At 37.7% G+C, this 17,587-nt stretch overlaps 1 protein-coding gene, 2 long non-coding RNA genes and 1 pseudogene across 3 annotated transcripts in view; 1 reads left to right on the plus strand and 3 right to left on the minus strand.

Moving 5' to 3' along the window:
- Positions 1 to 5,834, plus strand: part of LOC149092476 (uncharacterized) — a 34,378-nt gene extending 28,544 nt beyond the window's left edge. The window contains exon 2 of the long non-coding RNA XR_016196977.1: positions 5,695 to 5,834. This is a non-coding gene — a long non-coding RNA (uncharacterized LOC149092476). The remainder of the gene's footprint in view (positions 1 to 5,694) is intronic.
- Positions 3,796 to 4,700, minus strand: LOC149092477 (uncharacterized). The gene is made up of 2 exons (XR_016196218.1): positions 4,180 to 4,700; positions 3,796 to 4,043 (listed from the first exon to the last, which is right to left on the minus strand). It is a non-coding gene; the product is annotated as an uncharacterized LOC149092477 (long non-coding RNA).
- A 2,120-nt stretch (positions 5,835 to 7,954) lies between the features above and the next one.
- vig2 (SERPINE1 mRNA binding protein-like vig2) lies at positions 7,955 to 11,032 on the minus strand. The gene is made up of 2 exons (XM_089261246.1): positions 10,478 to 11,032; positions 7,955 to 8,876 (listed from the first exon to the last, which is right to left on the minus strand). The coding sequence occupies exons 1-2, from the start codon at positions 10,899 to 10,901 to the stop codon at positions 8,293 to 8,295; spliced, it is 1,008 nt and encodes a 335-aa protein (XP_089117372.1). The 5' UTR covers positions 10,902 to 11,032; the 3' UTR covers positions 7,955 to 8,292.
- A 391-nt stretch (positions 11,033 to 11,423) lies between these two features.
- Positions 11,424 to 11,573, minus strand: LOC149092478 (5.8S ribosomal RNA; annotated as a pseudogene).
- Positions 11,574 to 17,587: the final 6,014 nt, after the last annotated feature.

Here is a 17,587-nt window from a genome sequence, read left to right on the forward strand (position 1 = left end):
CTCGTTTTATTTATTTATTTATTTATTTTTTTTTTTTTTTTTTTCAAAATAGAGTAAGTTTAAGCTAGGCGTACGAACGAAACATCGCAAGCTAAGAGCACATATCGAAAAATTCGGTAAGCAAAACTTGCAGAATAAGAAGCAACGAAAGAAGGAAATGATAAAGCACCGTTCGAATTTTCTTTCCGTTTATGCTATCAGATAGTGTTGCCAGCTTAGACGATTTCAGGCTAGATCTAGCATATTACTATTGAATACACAAACAAGCACATTTTTAATTAGAAATAAAAAGGTTCATATAGTACCTAATATTGCAGTATATTATAGGGTAGAATAGAAAAAATAGTGAATTTCAGCAAACATGAAAAAAAAAAAAATAATAATGTCTAAATATATCAGCTAATTATACTCATTCACGAAGTGAATTAGTATATTGGTTTTGTGCAATGTCCGTCTTGCTGTCCGTCCGTCTGTCCGTATGAACGCAGTTCATTTCGCCGCTATTGAAGCTAGAGACTTGAAATTTGGAACACATACTCGTGTATAACTCCGATTTATAAAGTGTTAAAATTTTCTCGATCCGCCCACTAGGGGCGTGGCAAATCGGAAAATGCATTTTCCGATATACCAGAAATCATGTTAGTTGAAGAGCTAGAAAGTTGAAATTTGGTATGTAGATCCGCGTTGACCCCCCAAGTCCAAAAAGCTATGGTGGATATATCTACGCCCATTGGGGGCGTGGCAAATCAGATAAAACTGTATCTCCTAAAGTTCTAAGGCTAGAACGTTGAAATTTCGCACGTGAGCTAATGCTATAATTCTATAATGACTGATGAAAAAATTTTATGTCTACGCCTACTGGGGTCGTGGCAAATCGGACCTGAAGATATAGTAATTTTTCAAATTTGGCTATATTTTAGGCAGTATTGATGCTAGAGACTTGAAATTTGGTATATATACGCGAGTTGACCACCCAAGTCCAACAAGCTATGGTGGATATATGTCCGCCCAAAGGGGGCGTGGCAAACCGCAAAACTTTATATCTCCTACAGTTTAAGAGCTAGAAGCTTCAAATTTGGATAGTTGAGTTACTGGTAACCTCCTCTATCGATGCCCCAAAAATAATTGTCACGCCTCTTTGGGGGCGTGGCATATCGAAAAATACCCTGTAATTTTCACATTTTTTGAGCGTAAGCATTCAAATTTCGCATATATGTTACCGTTAGCTCTTTCTAAGAACTGGCCAAAAATGAGGTGTCTACGGCCACTAGGGGCGTGGCAATCGGGATTTGTAGTATCAAATTGCGACATTTATATGCTTGAGCTATCTATGTGTGTACATGTATATACAAATAGGCTTAATAGGCATTGATGAAGGAAACATTTTTATAAAATTTAAAAATAAAATTTAAATATTTAAAAAATATAAAAGAAGCTAAAATAACAAAATTTGCAATTTACAAAAAAGAGTTTTCCGCGGGATTAGAACTCGCACCCAAGCCATGTTTGTCAAAATAACAAAAACAAATTTAGCCGGCACCTTTGCCGACAACGCTACCGCCTACTGTCAACAATAGTAATTAAAATGAAATCCAAAAATAAGATTCTTGTTATGAGAGTAGCGGATGGTAAATTCAAGAACAAAGCAAAAACAAATCAGTCTCATGTCAACGCTAGAGTATGCATTTATGTGTACATACATACACACATACAAATGAGCGCGTGCATAAGAAAGGCTGGAATGCTTGATGCTACATATGCGTGCAGTCTTATGTATGTACATACATATACATGCATATATGCGTACATACATATTTGAGGGCTTTTTAAGAAGAATAAAATATCTATTTTATAAAAAAAGAAATATTTATGAAAAAAAAAAAAACTTAACCTTGATGGGGACTTGAGCCTCCGCCGCTGTAACATAACTTGCGACGCCTTTAGCGCCCACGCTATCGCTTTGCTTTACAGACTAGTAGCTAAAATACAATAAGCTAATAACAGAGCGTCATCTGACAAAACTACAATAACAGCTAGAAAATCCAGAAATCAATCGCAATTCTTAGAATGCTAAAAAGCGCGCTTTTGTAATGTAAACAAACGCTAAAGAATCTGCAATAGAAGTGACCGAAAGCTATCAACGAAAATTACCATACATTTGTACTCAAAAAGTGCACGATCAATATAATAATTATCGATTACTCGATAAAAATTACCAAATGCTACAATATAATCAAAAAGCATAATTGTTTTGTACTAATTTTTTTTAAAGCCAAATTAAATTAAATTTTCAAAGGGACTGTGAATGAGTATTTCGCAGTCGGTAGCGCCCGACTGCAACGTTCTTACTTGTTTTTTATAAGCTAGTTTGCTATTCCAGCATTTATTTTTAGCCAATTCTAGGATCCACACAACTTCGTATTTGCTTGGCTCCTCACTTTTAGGTTCAGGCTACGAAAATATACGAAAGCATAATCATTTTGCTTCATGCGCTCGACCGAGATGGTCGATGGTTGAACAAAAGATCCCTCTATGCCCAATGCTTCCCTTGCTCTCTCTCTCTCGGTGTTCTTTGCTCTCTCAGCTATGTATATGTATGTATGCATGTGAGCACAAGCAGCAGCTCACGAAAATTTAAATTTCTTCGCAGCTAGAACTTATGTTTTCCCTTCTGTGTGAGCTTGTGCTCACATGCATACATATACATAGCGAGAGAGCAAAGAGCACCGAGAGAGAGAGAGAGCAAGGGAAGCAAAATGATTGTGCTTTCGAATATTTTCGTAGCCTGAACCTAAAAGTGAGGAGCAAATACGAAATCTTAATCTCCAAAAAAAAAGTGTGCAAAACACTTCACACTACGCGTCCGGTCTATGTGTTGTCTGGTTAGTGTTTTAGCTCAACAATGGAGCTCAACACGCTAAGACACTAACATAAAATTTTGTTCTCCTTAGTAGCTCTTTGCTTAGTTTCTGTTGTCTACATTTTTGTGTTTATTTATTTAAAAGACTAGCTGGCCCGGCAAACGTTGCATTGCCCTATCCATTATTTCTAGGTAAGAAATTGTTTAAACCTATGTTGTTCAGGTAGGGATACACTCTGATTAATTTATTAATCGGATTTTCATTCAAGCACCTTGTTGTAAACGACATTCTTTGTTTTTTGGTCGGGTGCAAAAACAAATAATGCGGATGGTTTGCCAACACGTGAGCATGCCACGTACAATTGACCATGAGAAAAACACGCATTTTCTAGATTGAGGCCACAAATAATCAAAGATTGGCCTTGTGATTTGTTGATCGTCATGGCGAAGGCAAGACGAATCGGCAATTGAATTTCGTTTAAGCTCAAAGGGCATATCTGTTGGGATCATCGGAATCCTAGGAATAAGAACTTCCTCATCTTTAAATTTTCCTTTGAGTATCGACGCGTGAATCACATTGCTCATCAGTTTTCATCAGCAATGATATTCGGAAATACTTTGTTGATAAGCTCATCTTTTAATGAGACGAAATTGCAAAAATTGTGAGGAAATGAAATCAAGCCACTCGATTCGTCAACAGGAATACGGCCATTACCGATATTCAGCAATTGCTTCGAGAAATCAACAGATAGATCGTTCACCAATGCAACTCTCATATTTACAGACGTTGAAGTTACATATGGCTACATATCGCCACAGATTTGATGCTTTGAGGCAAGCGTTTATTTTGTCGGCAGCAGTAGATCTTGGAATTACTGGTAGTGTTTGTCGGAAACCGCCAGATAATAAAATCCTTGAACCATTTCTTATTGCCGTTTCACAGGCCGCCTCTCTTTGAGAAGCACGAATTATGGCCCTTCTTTGCTGGGTACTAACGCGGCGCCTTTCTCGGGCGATTTCTCGTTCTTCGTCAGATAATTGACTCGCTATATTAGATCTTCTAGGACGCGGCATTTTTATTAATAGTAATACTGAATATGCCCCCGCACAAAACCACATAAAACAATCGAGAAATATAAATATAAATAATTTACACAAATTTATGTTTGAGACAAACAAATACCTGAACTTTCGAGATATTTAGCTTCTGTATGCACGCGTATTATTTTTTATCAAATGTGCTGTTTTTATGAATAGTCAGGTTCGCCTGAGGCTGTGCCGTAGACTGACTGACTACATTTGTTTATTTACTTCTATACTATTGTATAATATGAGAGCAGGACCGAAAACTGTCACTGTTATCAAGCCTACTGAGTATCAATGGAAATTTGAATCTTTAGGAAAAAAACCGCGTTTTTTAAGTATTCGTGAAATTTTTTCAGTATTTTTAAAATCTATTATCCTACTCGTAGCGGAGACAAATCCAACAAATCAAAAACCATGCAAATTGGTCCAGCAGATCTCGAGTTATAAGTATAAAAACACTTTTCACAACTCTCTTTTACATATATCGAAGATGATCTAAACTTTTAGACTTTTTGCATAATAATGTCCAGTTGCACATAAGATATGTTTTCACTGTTTACATTTTCCAATATACAATTTCTGACAGCGTCTTCTTGCCTATTGTTGCTGATCCAAACTTCTAGCAAAATCACGTATGTATCTGCAACATACGATATTTGGCCAAATGGAGCAAAAAGGAGCAAAAACCCTTTATAGCATTATAAGTTATCTTCCACGAAACACACAAATATTTTTAAGGTTAAGGCTGAGTATTTTACAATAAATCAAAGGGCACAGAAAATCTTTTGAAACATATTATTTAGCATACCTTTGGACAAACTTTCCATAAGTAAACTTTTTCGTAAATTTTAATTGCAATGGTCAAAAATCTTTCACTACTTGTCCAGTTTATGGTTTCTATGTTTAGTGGCTAAGCTTAGTTACTGAATTGTTATGGGATGTGAATGAGTATTCCGCAGTAAACCTAATTTGTAAAAAAACGTATTTCAAGTACAAGAGATTCGTGCTTGGGAATATACACACATTTCTGAAACTAAAACTAAATTCTCATATTGCTAACTGCGCAGTTTGCAGAGCACGTGCTTGCACATTTGTGTAGATGCAAATGTATGTTAGTGTGCATAGAAGTGCAGAATGATTAGAATATCATCTGTTCAGGGTATCTCCTAGTCGAGCAGTCTCGACTAGAGCCTTTTAACCAGAGCTCGCAAATGCGATTTGATCGTTTTTTCCCTATATGCTCTGCTTCGTAACAAAGATTCAAATTTCCCTAAAGATTCAAATTTCCATTGATACTCAGTAGGCTTTTTAACAGTGACAGTTTTCGGTCCTGCTCTCATATTATACAATAGTATAGAAGTGAATAAACAAATGTAGTCAGTCAGTCTAGGGCACAACCTCAGGCTAACCGGACTATTCATAAAAACAGCACATTTTACGCGTGCATACAGAAGCTAAATATCTCGAAAGTTCAGATATTTGTTATATTATATTATTATATATATTATATTATATTATATTTCTCGATTGTTTTATGTGGTTTTGTGCGAGGGCATATTCAGTACTACTATTCATAAAAGTGCCGCGTCCTAGAAGATCTAATCTTTCCCGGCGGACGCATAATGCAATTGGGCAACGGAATTACGCGAGTCAAATATCTGACGAAGACGAAAAATCGCCCGAGAAAGGCACCGCGTTAGTACCCAGCAAAGAAGGGCCTTAATTCGTGCTTCTCAAAGAGAACCGAGCAGAGTTTCGATATGATTGCACCATTGACTACAGCTTGCATCGTTTAGTTTGCATTGGTCCAATGGACGTTGTTTGCCAGCATTGTGGCGCATTGAAGTTTGCTGGTGAAACGCCCGGTTTGTGCTGCCTTAGTGGTAAAGTGACATTGCCATTAGTGCCAGCGCCAGATCGCGGAATGAATAACGCGGAATGAATAGAGAATTAGAACGTGAACGTGAATATGATCCACATGAACTAATGCAGTCAGTTCAAACGAATGTCTATGATACACTGATTAATGCAATTGATGATGGAAATTGTGGCAATTGCTTCTTCTGGAATAGCGGCCACATTGTTAGACGGATGCCGTACGGCTCACTCAGCGTTAAAATTGCCATTATATCTTCAAGCTACTGGACAACCGACATGTAACATTTCAAAATACTCTGCAATGGCCAAAGTATTAGTAGCATCAAAAATTATCATATGGGACGAATGCACAATGGCGCACAAACGCGCATTGGAAGCACTAGACCGAATATTAAGAGATCTCCGCAATGACTCGAGATGGGTGGTTCAATGATTTTATTATCTGGCGATTTCCGACAAACACTACCAGTAATTCCAAGATCTACTGCTGCCGACGAAATAAACGCTTGCCTCAAAGCATCAAATCTGTAACCAATCTTCAACTGTCTGTAAATATGAAACTTGCATTGTTGAACGATCTATCTGCTGATGATTTCTCGATGCAATTGCTGAATATCGGTAATGGCCGTATTCCTGTTGATGAATCGAGTGGCTTGATTTCATTTCCTCAAAATTTTTGCAATTTAGATGTGGATGACCTTAATCTTATAATTCAAAATAAAATCGTTGGTACTCTGTATTCATTCAAATCTATCAACTGTTTAACAAACGAAGAAGAAGCCACTAATTATCCAACTGAATTTTTGAACTCCTTGGATGTGCCTGGTTTACCACCGCACAATTTACAACTGAAGGTTGGCTCGGTAGTTATCATGCTTAGAAATTTAAACCAACCAAAACTGTGCAATAGAACGCGTTTGGTGATAAGAAAACTGATGAGCAATGTGATTCACGCGTCGATACTCAAAGGAAAATTTAAAGATGAAGTTCTTATTCCCAGGATTCCGATGATCCCAACAGATATGCCCATTGAGTTTAAACGAATTCAATTCCCGATTCGTCTTGCCTTCGCCATGACGATCAACAAATCACAGGGCCAATCTTTGACTGTTTGTGGCCTCAATCTAGAAAATGCGTGTTTTTCTCATGGTCAATTGTACGTGGCATGCTCACGTGTTGGCAAACCATCCGCATTATTTGTTTTTGCACCCGACCAAAAAACAAAGAATGTCGTTTACGAAAATCCGATTAATAAATTAATCAGAGTGTATCCCAACCTGAACAATAGAAATAATGGATAGGGTAATGCAACGTTTGCCGGGCCAGCTAGTGACTAATAATGTAAAGACTGATACGATTTTCTCTCACCCAAAGACTCAGCAAAAGACAGTTTGACTAAAAAACTCAACAGAAATTAGTTTGCAAAAGACAGTTTGCTTCATTTAACTCAAGCAAACGATCAGTGTTTGACTTGAGCGATACGAAACCAGAAATAACTGTCTCGCTCAGAGAACGAACGAGCTAAGCCAGACGCGACAATATCAGTTTCTATCTGAGTCTTTTATTGTGTGAGTGAGACACTTATTTGCAGCAACGAAAAAGTGTCATCTCTCATTTGCGAGCTCTACTTTTTAGTTGTTTTTCAAATTCTTTGTTCTTTTCACTATTCACGCAATATTTGCAATACTTTCCTCTTTCCTTACTAATTTTTACCTTGAGAATTATTATGTGTTATTATATTAACTAAATTTAAGCTCTTTCATTTAAGTTTTCATTTTCTTTTCAAAAATTCAAAAGTATCATTGGCCATATTTGGGTGTAAGGCCGGACTGGCTAATAAAATACCCCCATCGGGTTGGAGATACTATTGTAATAATTTTGTCGTTTTGTAGACTATTTAACTATAGTTTTAGGTGACTCCAGTTTTGTCAATACCTTTTCAATAAATAAATAAAAAATTCAAGAGTGGTTATAGCTTCTTTTTTTTTTTTTACATATTTACACGACGTTTATGATTGAACTATCATAATTCTGAAATTACCTAAAATTCACTGAATTGGAGTATTCAATTTATTCGTAAATGTTAAAATTAAGCTCCGTTTTTTTTTTTTTTTTTTTTTTTTTAGAAGATGAACTTGAATTTTTTATTGAATTCAAATTGTCCATTTTCTCGTTCATACAAGATTTTGTATTTTCTTTTCATAGCATTCATATAATTGTAATATGGTTTAAACCTCATGTGAATACCGGGATCTTAAGTATAAAAAATAAGTATAGTTGTTCCAACACTAAACTATTTCCAATAGCCTGTTGATCATTACTGCCGTGAATAATTCAAACCCAATTTATATAACTTCTATGATATGGGTTAACAATATTGATTTGTTTAGTAAAGTACATTTATATATTTAAGGAAAAATGAATGACCCTCAATAACTGCGTAAAATTGGATTTGCTTGATTTGAGTTTCAAGAAAGAGTTGGAAATTGACTTTCATCATCCACTTTTAAATTTTTTGATCCACTGCGTTGTTGTTTTGCAGATTTATATGACGGAATTTTTTCGAATCCAGCGTTGAGCACCGATTCTTCCCGATGACCACCGCGCGCTGGTGCTCGTGGTCCTTTCCGAAAGCCAGATTTTCGCCCATCATTAAAATTAAACTGTATGTCTACAATACGTTGTATACGACCAACGCGCTGGGGATACATTGATGGGTCGTACTCTAACTCATCTTCAATATCTGTTGTCTTTTTTTTGTTTAAGACAGTCATTTTTTTCCATTCTGAATTATCGACGCCTTCACCAGCTTTCCGCAAATTGAAATTAGGCTTAGCACGCTGATCCTTAAGAGCCTTCCATTCATCAAGAGTCATTAGCTTTGACTCATCTTCTTCCAAAGTATTAGTAGGTTCGCCAGACTGTTCATTTGCAGAGTCTTCTTTGTCTACAACAGGAGCTACAGTGGCTGATTTCAGTTCTTCAATATCCTGCTTTGCAGATCCCCAATTGTGTGCCCCAGCTCCATCGCGCTTATCCACAGACTTAACACCTAAAATAAACGGATTTGTTGTGCAATTTAAGTAAGTAAGAGTGTGTTTCCTATGTAAACTGGAATCACCGATTATAAGTTATTGCATATTTTTAGATAGGTATATTTATATAGATATTTTTATAAAGGATTTATATATCAATTTTCTGTCCATCACACATTTTATATCGCTGTACTTTGCATGAGAATCGCCAAGACACCTCTAACACTCCGATAAGAAGTGCCTTAACCCGACTAACAAGAGTCAGCTATCTAAACAAATAAGAAAGCTCTAGTCGAGACTGCTCGACTACGAGATCCCCTGAACCCTACAAGCATCTGATTGGTCAATAATAATTCGGAAACACACACACACACACACACACACACATAAAGGCGACTGCGCTTGGGTTGCGCTGCAGTGTTGGCAATATTATGAGAACTTATTTGTTGAATAATTTAATTTATAGACGTACGATCGTAATGAAACTTAATATATATTTAAAAATTTGGACAATAGCTTTAATGATGTGGGAGATATAATTTTACAACTGACTTTCGATTAGGTTTTTATCGATAAAAAATATCGGATTGAGTTATCGATTTTTAGTGATAAACGCTATGTACGGACATATAAAAAAAATTTGAAGTCTAGCTCTTATGTCTTCTGAAATTGACGCGTTCAAACATACGGCCGTACAGGGCCAAATCGACTCAGCTCGTCGTTCAAGAATACATATATGTATATACTTTTTGGGTATTAATGAAACTTTCAGAACGTATTCAAAATGTTCAAATATGTATGTACATTCCAAAGCACAAGTCTCTAGTATTTTATAAATTGTGGGTAAAGGGGGCGTGGTATCCAAAATCTGTAAATTACAAAATGTTTGCATTCATCATGTGTATATACACAGTAAATCTGAAGCTTTTAGGTCTAATAATATTCAAATGAGACTGAAAAATCAAAATCGATTATTCTCGATAAAAAGGTATCGAATTATTTATCAAAAAAAAAAAAAAAAGCAAACTCGTACTGCGTATGGTATACACGAGTATGCATGCCAAATTTCAGCTATCTAGCTTTTGTATCTACTAAGGTCGACGCACTCATACAGACGGACAGGGCTATATCGACTGAGTTTGTCGTCCTGATCAAGGAAATATATATATACTTTATGGGGTCTGCGATGATTCCTTCAGCCCGATGCATACTTTTACACAAAACCATTATACCCTGATTTCCCATTTTTAATGTGTTCAGGGTATAAAAACCTATTTTCTGTATAACTACTTTCGAGGTGGCACACAGGTTTCTGCAGATTTTGGGCGATTGATTGTGGAAGTCACAACCGCCTCTTGGCAGTAGTGATACAAGCTTTTTAAAATTTACGAAATCTGATCACACAGATCATATTCAAGGATATGAAACACGCTTCTACAAATCAAATAGACATGCAAATGATAATTTTATACCTATGTATATACATATACATATATCTGTACGGCATATTGACCTTACGACCACTTTTACGATTTTTAACTATAAAATAAACGTTATATATTATAATTTTTCTTCCATAAATATATGTATCAACCTTCAAAAAATAGGCGATATTTACCCGTTTTATCCGAGCCTGACTGACGGTCAAATTCTCGCTTTCCAAACTTTTCATTACCACGGAAACGTGCAGCCTTACTTTCCCGATCTCTAATAGGCCTTTGCGGAAGATCATTATTGTACTCTGGTAAATTGGAATGAATCTTTTCTGACCCGTTCATACGAATATTTTTAGTACGCAATTCTCTTATACCATTCGAAATAGTATTTCCTTTTGGGCCGTTGTTGTCATTTGTAATTTTTGTAATGTTTTTATTAAGCGTATTTATCTTATTTTCCTTTTCATTCTTAACAGTGTTTGACTGTACAGAATGGTCTTTTTTATTTTTGCCGGATCCGGCGCTTTGTTTAAGTGGAATAGCAGGGGCCACCGATTCATCCTCCATAGATAATAGCTCATAGCGATTATTGCCGGAAATTTCCATGTTGCAATATTCAAAAAACAATACGCGTTTACTTAACGATGACAAAATTATAAACAGATTTGTTTCTTTCGGCAGGTAACATTCGTTTTCCCCACTGCCAATTCTCTTGATGTGAGCTATTTGAGCGGATGTTGGCTATCGAATAGGGTCTGCAGAATTCAAGCTTATCTTCTTGTAAAAAGTTTACAATGGAATGAAACACTGGAATGATATTGCATTCAAACAATATTACTAAAACAGTTTGACGTGCACAAATTATTTAGGCAATATATATATATATTTCAATTTTCTCATACAAAATTTACATTGAGATATAGTACCTTCCATATATATGCTTTTAATATAATGAATATTATTTATAGAATATATAAATACAACATTTACAATGAGATATAGTACCTTTCATATATATGCTTTAATATTATGAATATTATTTATAGAATATATAAATAAATATACCAAATATACCATATGCTTAAAAATTTCCAAACATTTTTAAACAACTTAATTAGCATAGTTTTACAACCCTGTACCGTATGTAGTCCACGCAGCATGGACTCCGATATGCGTTCAAAATGTCGATGTTCATGTGTCCTGCAGTTCACACGATGACGCACAGTTTGCTTCGTTCTTCATCGACATAAATAACCATAAATATCTCCATATATAATATTAATATTAATATAGCTTTTAAGTAGATAATTTATTGTAATTCTCTGTTTAGATGAAGTTATCAATAAGGTAGCAGTGCGCTAAGCTGTAAATAAATATATTTTATAATTTCTCTTAAAAAAATATATAAATTGATTACTACATTAATTAAAAAACTAAGTTATCGGATACTCTCATCTAATTAGTATGTGATTTATTACTTTTAAAGGTACAGGACTAAGAATAAATACGGTACTAATATAAATTCATATTAGAATAGACGATTTTATCTCTCAAAGAAAGTTCGGGATCTGTAGTACCACTAACCAGACAACACACAGACCGGACACGTAGTGTAAAGTGTTTTGTACACTTTTTTTTGGAGATTACGAGAGTAATCTCCTTGCCCACTTCGTATTTGCTTGGCTCTTAACTTTTAGGTTTGGACTATGAAAATATACGAAAGCACAATCATTTCGCTTCATGCGCTCGAACGAAATGGTCAAATGTTGAAAAAAAGATGCCTCTATGCTCAATTTTTTCTTGCTTTCTCTCTCTCTCTCTCTCTCTCTCTCTCTCTCTCTCTCTCTCTCTCTCTCTCTCTCTCTGCTCTCTGCTCTCTCAAATGTGTATATGTATGTACGCATGTGAGCACAAGCAGCTGCTCACGAAAATTAAAATTTCTTCCCTTCTGTGTGAAGAGTATACCGAACTCTTCAAACCGTTTGGCAAGCTCGTACAAAATATTTGCGTTTTCGTTATTATTTGTGGAATTCGTTAATTTTACAATAGCGTTGGTGCACATAAAAAAAATGTTTTCGCGATGAGCATGCACACACAAATTCTTTAAAGACAAGCATTTGCAATTGGTAGATCTTGTGAAGTGCTCACATACAGACTGTATGTATGTACATACATATGTATATACATTTGATTGTGTGTACACACGGGAAGCGATACTCGCAATTATGGGATATCACTAGTTGGAGAATTTTTATGCCTATGTGCCTTTACATGTGCGTGTGTGTATAAGCATGTGTGTATTCATGGAACATGAGCATTGCGTGGTGAGGCGCGCTTATAGTTAAGTAGCTGATTAACTACAGTAACAAGTGCACTTCCCAATCTGGTACTCGATTAAAAAAAAAAAAAAATTTATGAAATCAGGTGCTTAAGTATAAGCGCGAGTTACCCGTCAGTCACAATACCACACACATACATATATGTTCGAGTTGCGTTTTCGTGGAGTGCGGTCGATGTTATTGTGATCCATCGTTGACTATGGCTTGTTACGAGTTTTTCCCTGCGAAAGCGGTAAGATCTAATGAAAACGTGTATGCTGTGGGCGAGACGTACCCAGCGACCTCGAAATCTACCAGAGACTTACTGCGCGGCGGTTCGTGAGGCATCCCAGCGGTTGAATCCGGTGGTGCAAGAGAGGGGGGCAATAGCGTAATTGTTTTTCGTCAGGACTTTCCTCTTTCCGTTTCTTTTAAGCGCGAAAAGATTTGTAACTTTAGGCGTCACGCTTGTGCAAATAATAAAAATCAGGTGCACTCAGTATTGCACTTAGTATTGCTGGAAATTCCAGCGGACAATCAGCTACTCACTAACTTTGGTGAGTTGCTACGTCTTAGCAAAGACAGCAACCTAACTGCTGGAATGAAGTAACAGTTAATAAAAGTAGTGCATACTTTCGGGCTCCCGCTGTAGTTAAGCTGAGTTTAAGTTACTGCGGTCTATAAACTTAAATTATATTAGTAGACATTGCCCACTACAGGTTCCACGCCGTGGTAGTCGGAGCAAAAATGTATGCCATGATGAAGGACGAGCTGTAAGCTTTCGCGCGCCGTTCCTCGTTGCAGCGATCGCCGCAGCAACAACAGAGGGCGTTGCCGCAGCCTTTGACTTCCAATCAGTCCCCAATAGTTGAGTGCCAGGCACCCAAATCACTAAATGAAGCGTTAGCCCCTAGAGGGTTTGTCTGCCTTATTTGGGGGCCAGCGGCATATAAATGCTTTAATGGGAGAGGAGCTGGCTAGGCTGGTTAGTCTCCACAAGACGTCCGAAGCGTTTTGTAATCGACCGGTTAAAAACTGTAAAGTACAGACCACGCCGAACAGTAAAAGTGCAGCGAACCCAAAAGAGCCAATGGATCTGCGGGCTACAGCTGAAAATCTAAATCAGGCAGGTCGACAGACAAACCCGAGCAGCTGGACAGTTGCCAAAGGACGAAAGCCTATGCAAAAACGTCCCCGAACTGAAGCGATTGCAATTTCAGGCGTAGGTGGTTGTAGCTATGCGGACATGCTACGCGTAGTCAAGAGCGAACCAAATTTAAAGCATCTGAGCAGCGACGACGTCGCGACGTTCAAGGCATTAGGAAGACAGCCAAGGGGGACCTTTTGTTGCAATTGAGTAGGAAGCCGGAGCATAGCGCTGAGGCTTACCTTACTGAATCGGCTCACTTACTTACTTACCGAATCGGCTCGAATTGAGATTCGTGATCTAGATCAGTTAGCGAGCAAAGAGGAGATCTTGGAGGCAATTAGGGTGGAGCTGAAGGATAGCTCACTCCCCATTGTCGCTGTCAAATCGCTTCGACCAGCTTTTGTTAGGAAGCAAAGAGCTATGGTTGCTCTTCCAATTGGGAAAGCCAAAACTCTGCTCGAGCTGTCCAAAATCAGAATAGAATGGGTAGTATGCCGTATCCGAGCCGTGGAACAGCCTAAACGCTGTTTCAAGTGCCTCGATTACGGTCATATTGGAGCTAACTGCGTCAGCGACTGTGGAGAGATGGGTCACAGTGTAAAAGCAGACAGATTTAAGTGCCCATTCTACCGAGAAGCTGCTGGCAAAATAAAATGTTAAGGTTTCTTCAGTTTAAATCAGTGTGTTGCTGCCCAAGATCTACTAGAGCAGACCATAAGAGAAAAATGTATAGACGTAGCCTTTCTAAGTGAGCCACATCACTGTAGGTCCGCCTGCCATAGAGCATGGGCAACAGACGCAAATACTAACTTATTGCTCTACAGTTGCTATCTGGCTTCCAGCATGCAGCCCACTGAATTCACAACGGTGCTAGACGAACTTGCCGAGGATGCTATATGTCGGAAGGCTATTTTAGCAGGAGATTTAAGCTCATGGGCGTTAGAATGGGGCAGCCACACAGCAAATGCCAGAGGCCGTATCCTACTGGAGATCTTCGCAACACTAGATGTTGCACTGCTCAACACTGACCACGAGTTCACCTTCAGTCGGGCTGGATCATCCTCATCCCTGGATCACGTCATCCCTCTTTCGGGAAGCAACATGGAGCCATTTCGATAGCTATACGGGCAGCAATCATACGCCCAGAGCATGAGCCATGGGTAAACCGCAAACACAGTGAGGAAGCTACTTGAAGCGCTTTGGCCACGATGAAACCGACGAATGCTCTTGGTGTGGACGAGGTCTGGTGGAGGACGCCAACCACGTCGTATTCGAATGCGGACGCTTCCTAGATAAGAGGCGCTGTCTGAAAGAAACATTGGGCCGCTCCATTAGAGCGGACATCCCGCAAGCATCGTGCGCTACCCTTAGCCGCCAAAACACATCTTGGTAAAGTTGCTAATAAACGAATAAAAAAAAATATGTGTATGAGTTACTCGCCGATCACAGTACCACAAAGTATTAATTAATTAATTTATTATTTTGGCATACATTTTTTGTCGTTAACTTACACACATGCACATACACACACGCACATATGAAGGCACACAGGCATACAAATACTTCTACAAGTGATCTCCCATAATTGTTAGCATCGCATCCCATTTGTACACACAATAAAATTTATACTTATACATATGTAAGTGTGCATTTCACAAGACCGACCAAATGCAAATGCTTGGCTTTAAAATCGGTACAGGCAGCAATAGCTTCGCATACAGGCATACAAATGCTCATGGTACATTTAGTAAGGGCGAGTGTGTAAGTGTATGCTCTTCGCGAAAACATTTTTTTATGCGCACCAACTCTTTCATTCCCTTCATAGAAATGTTGAAAACGCTAGATTTTGTATGAACGTGGCAAACGCTTTACAAATTTTGGTATACCCTTCACTCAAAGGAATGAGTTGGTATCGTCGCAAATAAAATTTCATTTTTGTGTGCTGCTGAGAGCGATGATTTCAGAGACCATAAAGAGCGAGAGAGAGAATTTGAGAGAAAGAGAGTAGGACAAATTGCACATAGCTTTGCTTCATACGGAATCGGGACCATTTCGATTGAGCGCTCACAATGCACTGTTTTTGTCGTGCAGCATTTTTACTGCTCGAAGCTCCGTGCTTTGTTTTTGAACTTGAAAATATTTTCGATAGTATTATCACTAACCAGAGAGCACATAGACCGGACACGTAGTGTAAAGTGTTTTGCACACTTATTTTCGAGAGTAATCTCCCAGTCAACTTCGTATTTGCTCGGCTCATCACTTTTAGGGTTCGGACTACAAAATAATATGAGAGCACAATCATTTCGCTTCATGCGCTCGACCGTGATGGTCGATGGTTGAACAAAAGATCCCTCTATGTTCAATGTTTCCCTTGCTCTCCTCTCTCTATCTCGATGCTCTTTTCTCTCTCAAATGTGTATATGTGTGTATGCATGTGAGCACAAGCAGCAGCTCTGAGCTGCCAGCTCACGAAAATTGAAATTTCTTCGCAGCAAGAACCCATGCCTTCCCTCCTGTGCGAAGAGTATACCGAATATATTTTCGATATTATTTGTGGAAAGGGTATGAAAGCGTTGGTGCTCATAGTGAAAATGCTTTCGCGACGAATGTGCACGCACACACTCTCCCTTGCTACATGTATTACGAGTATTTGTATGCCTGTGTGCGAAGCTCTTGCTGCCTGTAGCAATTTTAAAGACCATCATTTGCATTTGGTCGATCTTGTGAAGTGCTCACATACATACATACGTACATATGTATGTACATATATACATTTGATTGTGTGTATGCATGGGCTGCGATGCTTACAATTATGGGAGATCACTTGTAGAAGCATTTGTATGCCTATGTGATTTCATATGTGCGTGTGTATATGGGCATGTGTGCATGGGAGATGAACATTGGCGTGTGCCTGCCTCAACTTAGAATGATGTGAACGATTTTGGGCTCGATTGAAGAGGCGCGCTTATATTTATGTTAGTAGCTGTATTGACTAGCTAAAGCGACAAGTGCATTTCAATGAATGCATTTTTTTTTTATATATGTAATACCTGATTAAGCTCATTAAGCTAATGGAATGCAATCCTTTGCACCTGTTATTATATATACATGCATGCAAGTAAAAAAACTTATAAGCTGTATTGACATGTGCATATCAAGTATTTACAAAAATGCATTCATTGAAATGAAATCAGGTGCTTAAGTATAATCGCGAGTTACTCGCCAGTCAGTTTACTACACACATTTCATTTCATTTCAGTATTTAAAGTAAAGAAATTTTTTCGATTAAGTCCCAAACTGTACGTAATGATCTCTGCGATGTGTGTATTAAGAAATGGACAAAAAATATAAGCAAAAATTTCGTGTTGAGGATGGGTCGGACAAGACTCGTGCATATTTCATAAACTGCAAATGCAGAGTTTTTGCTAAATTACATAACAATAAAATGCATAAATAGAGTTCTGCAATTTTTTAAGCTATTTTTGATGTTTTTTCAAGCTTTTTTCAGCTATTTTTTAGAGGTGATTCTGCTATTTTCATGTCTCAAACCAGGCAGCACTGCTAAGCAATGGTTTTCAAATTACATTAGTTTTGCTATCGGCGTCATGCCATCACTACCCGATATATAAAACATATTGTTTCATTTGATTCGTTGTGGTCGAAATTTTTAGTCATTCTTCCTCGCAGTGTGTATGAGAAATTTAAGTTTATTTTTGTTTTTGCAAATTTCTGTGGGGATTAATATATAAACTGCGCAATTACTCGGATGGTTTTGTATTCTCTAATCTAGCTCATTGAACGCCAAAAGGTTAAAAATTGTATGT

Source organism: Drosophila navojoa, chromosome 2, assembly GCF_054131105.1.
Source record: "Drosophila navojoa isolate 15081-1374.11 chromosome 2, UAZ_NAV_1.0, whole genome shotgun sequence".
In the NCBI taxonomy this organism is placed as follows: Eukaryota; Metazoa; Arthropoda; class Insecta; order Diptera; family Drosophilidae; genus Drosophila; species Drosophila navojoa.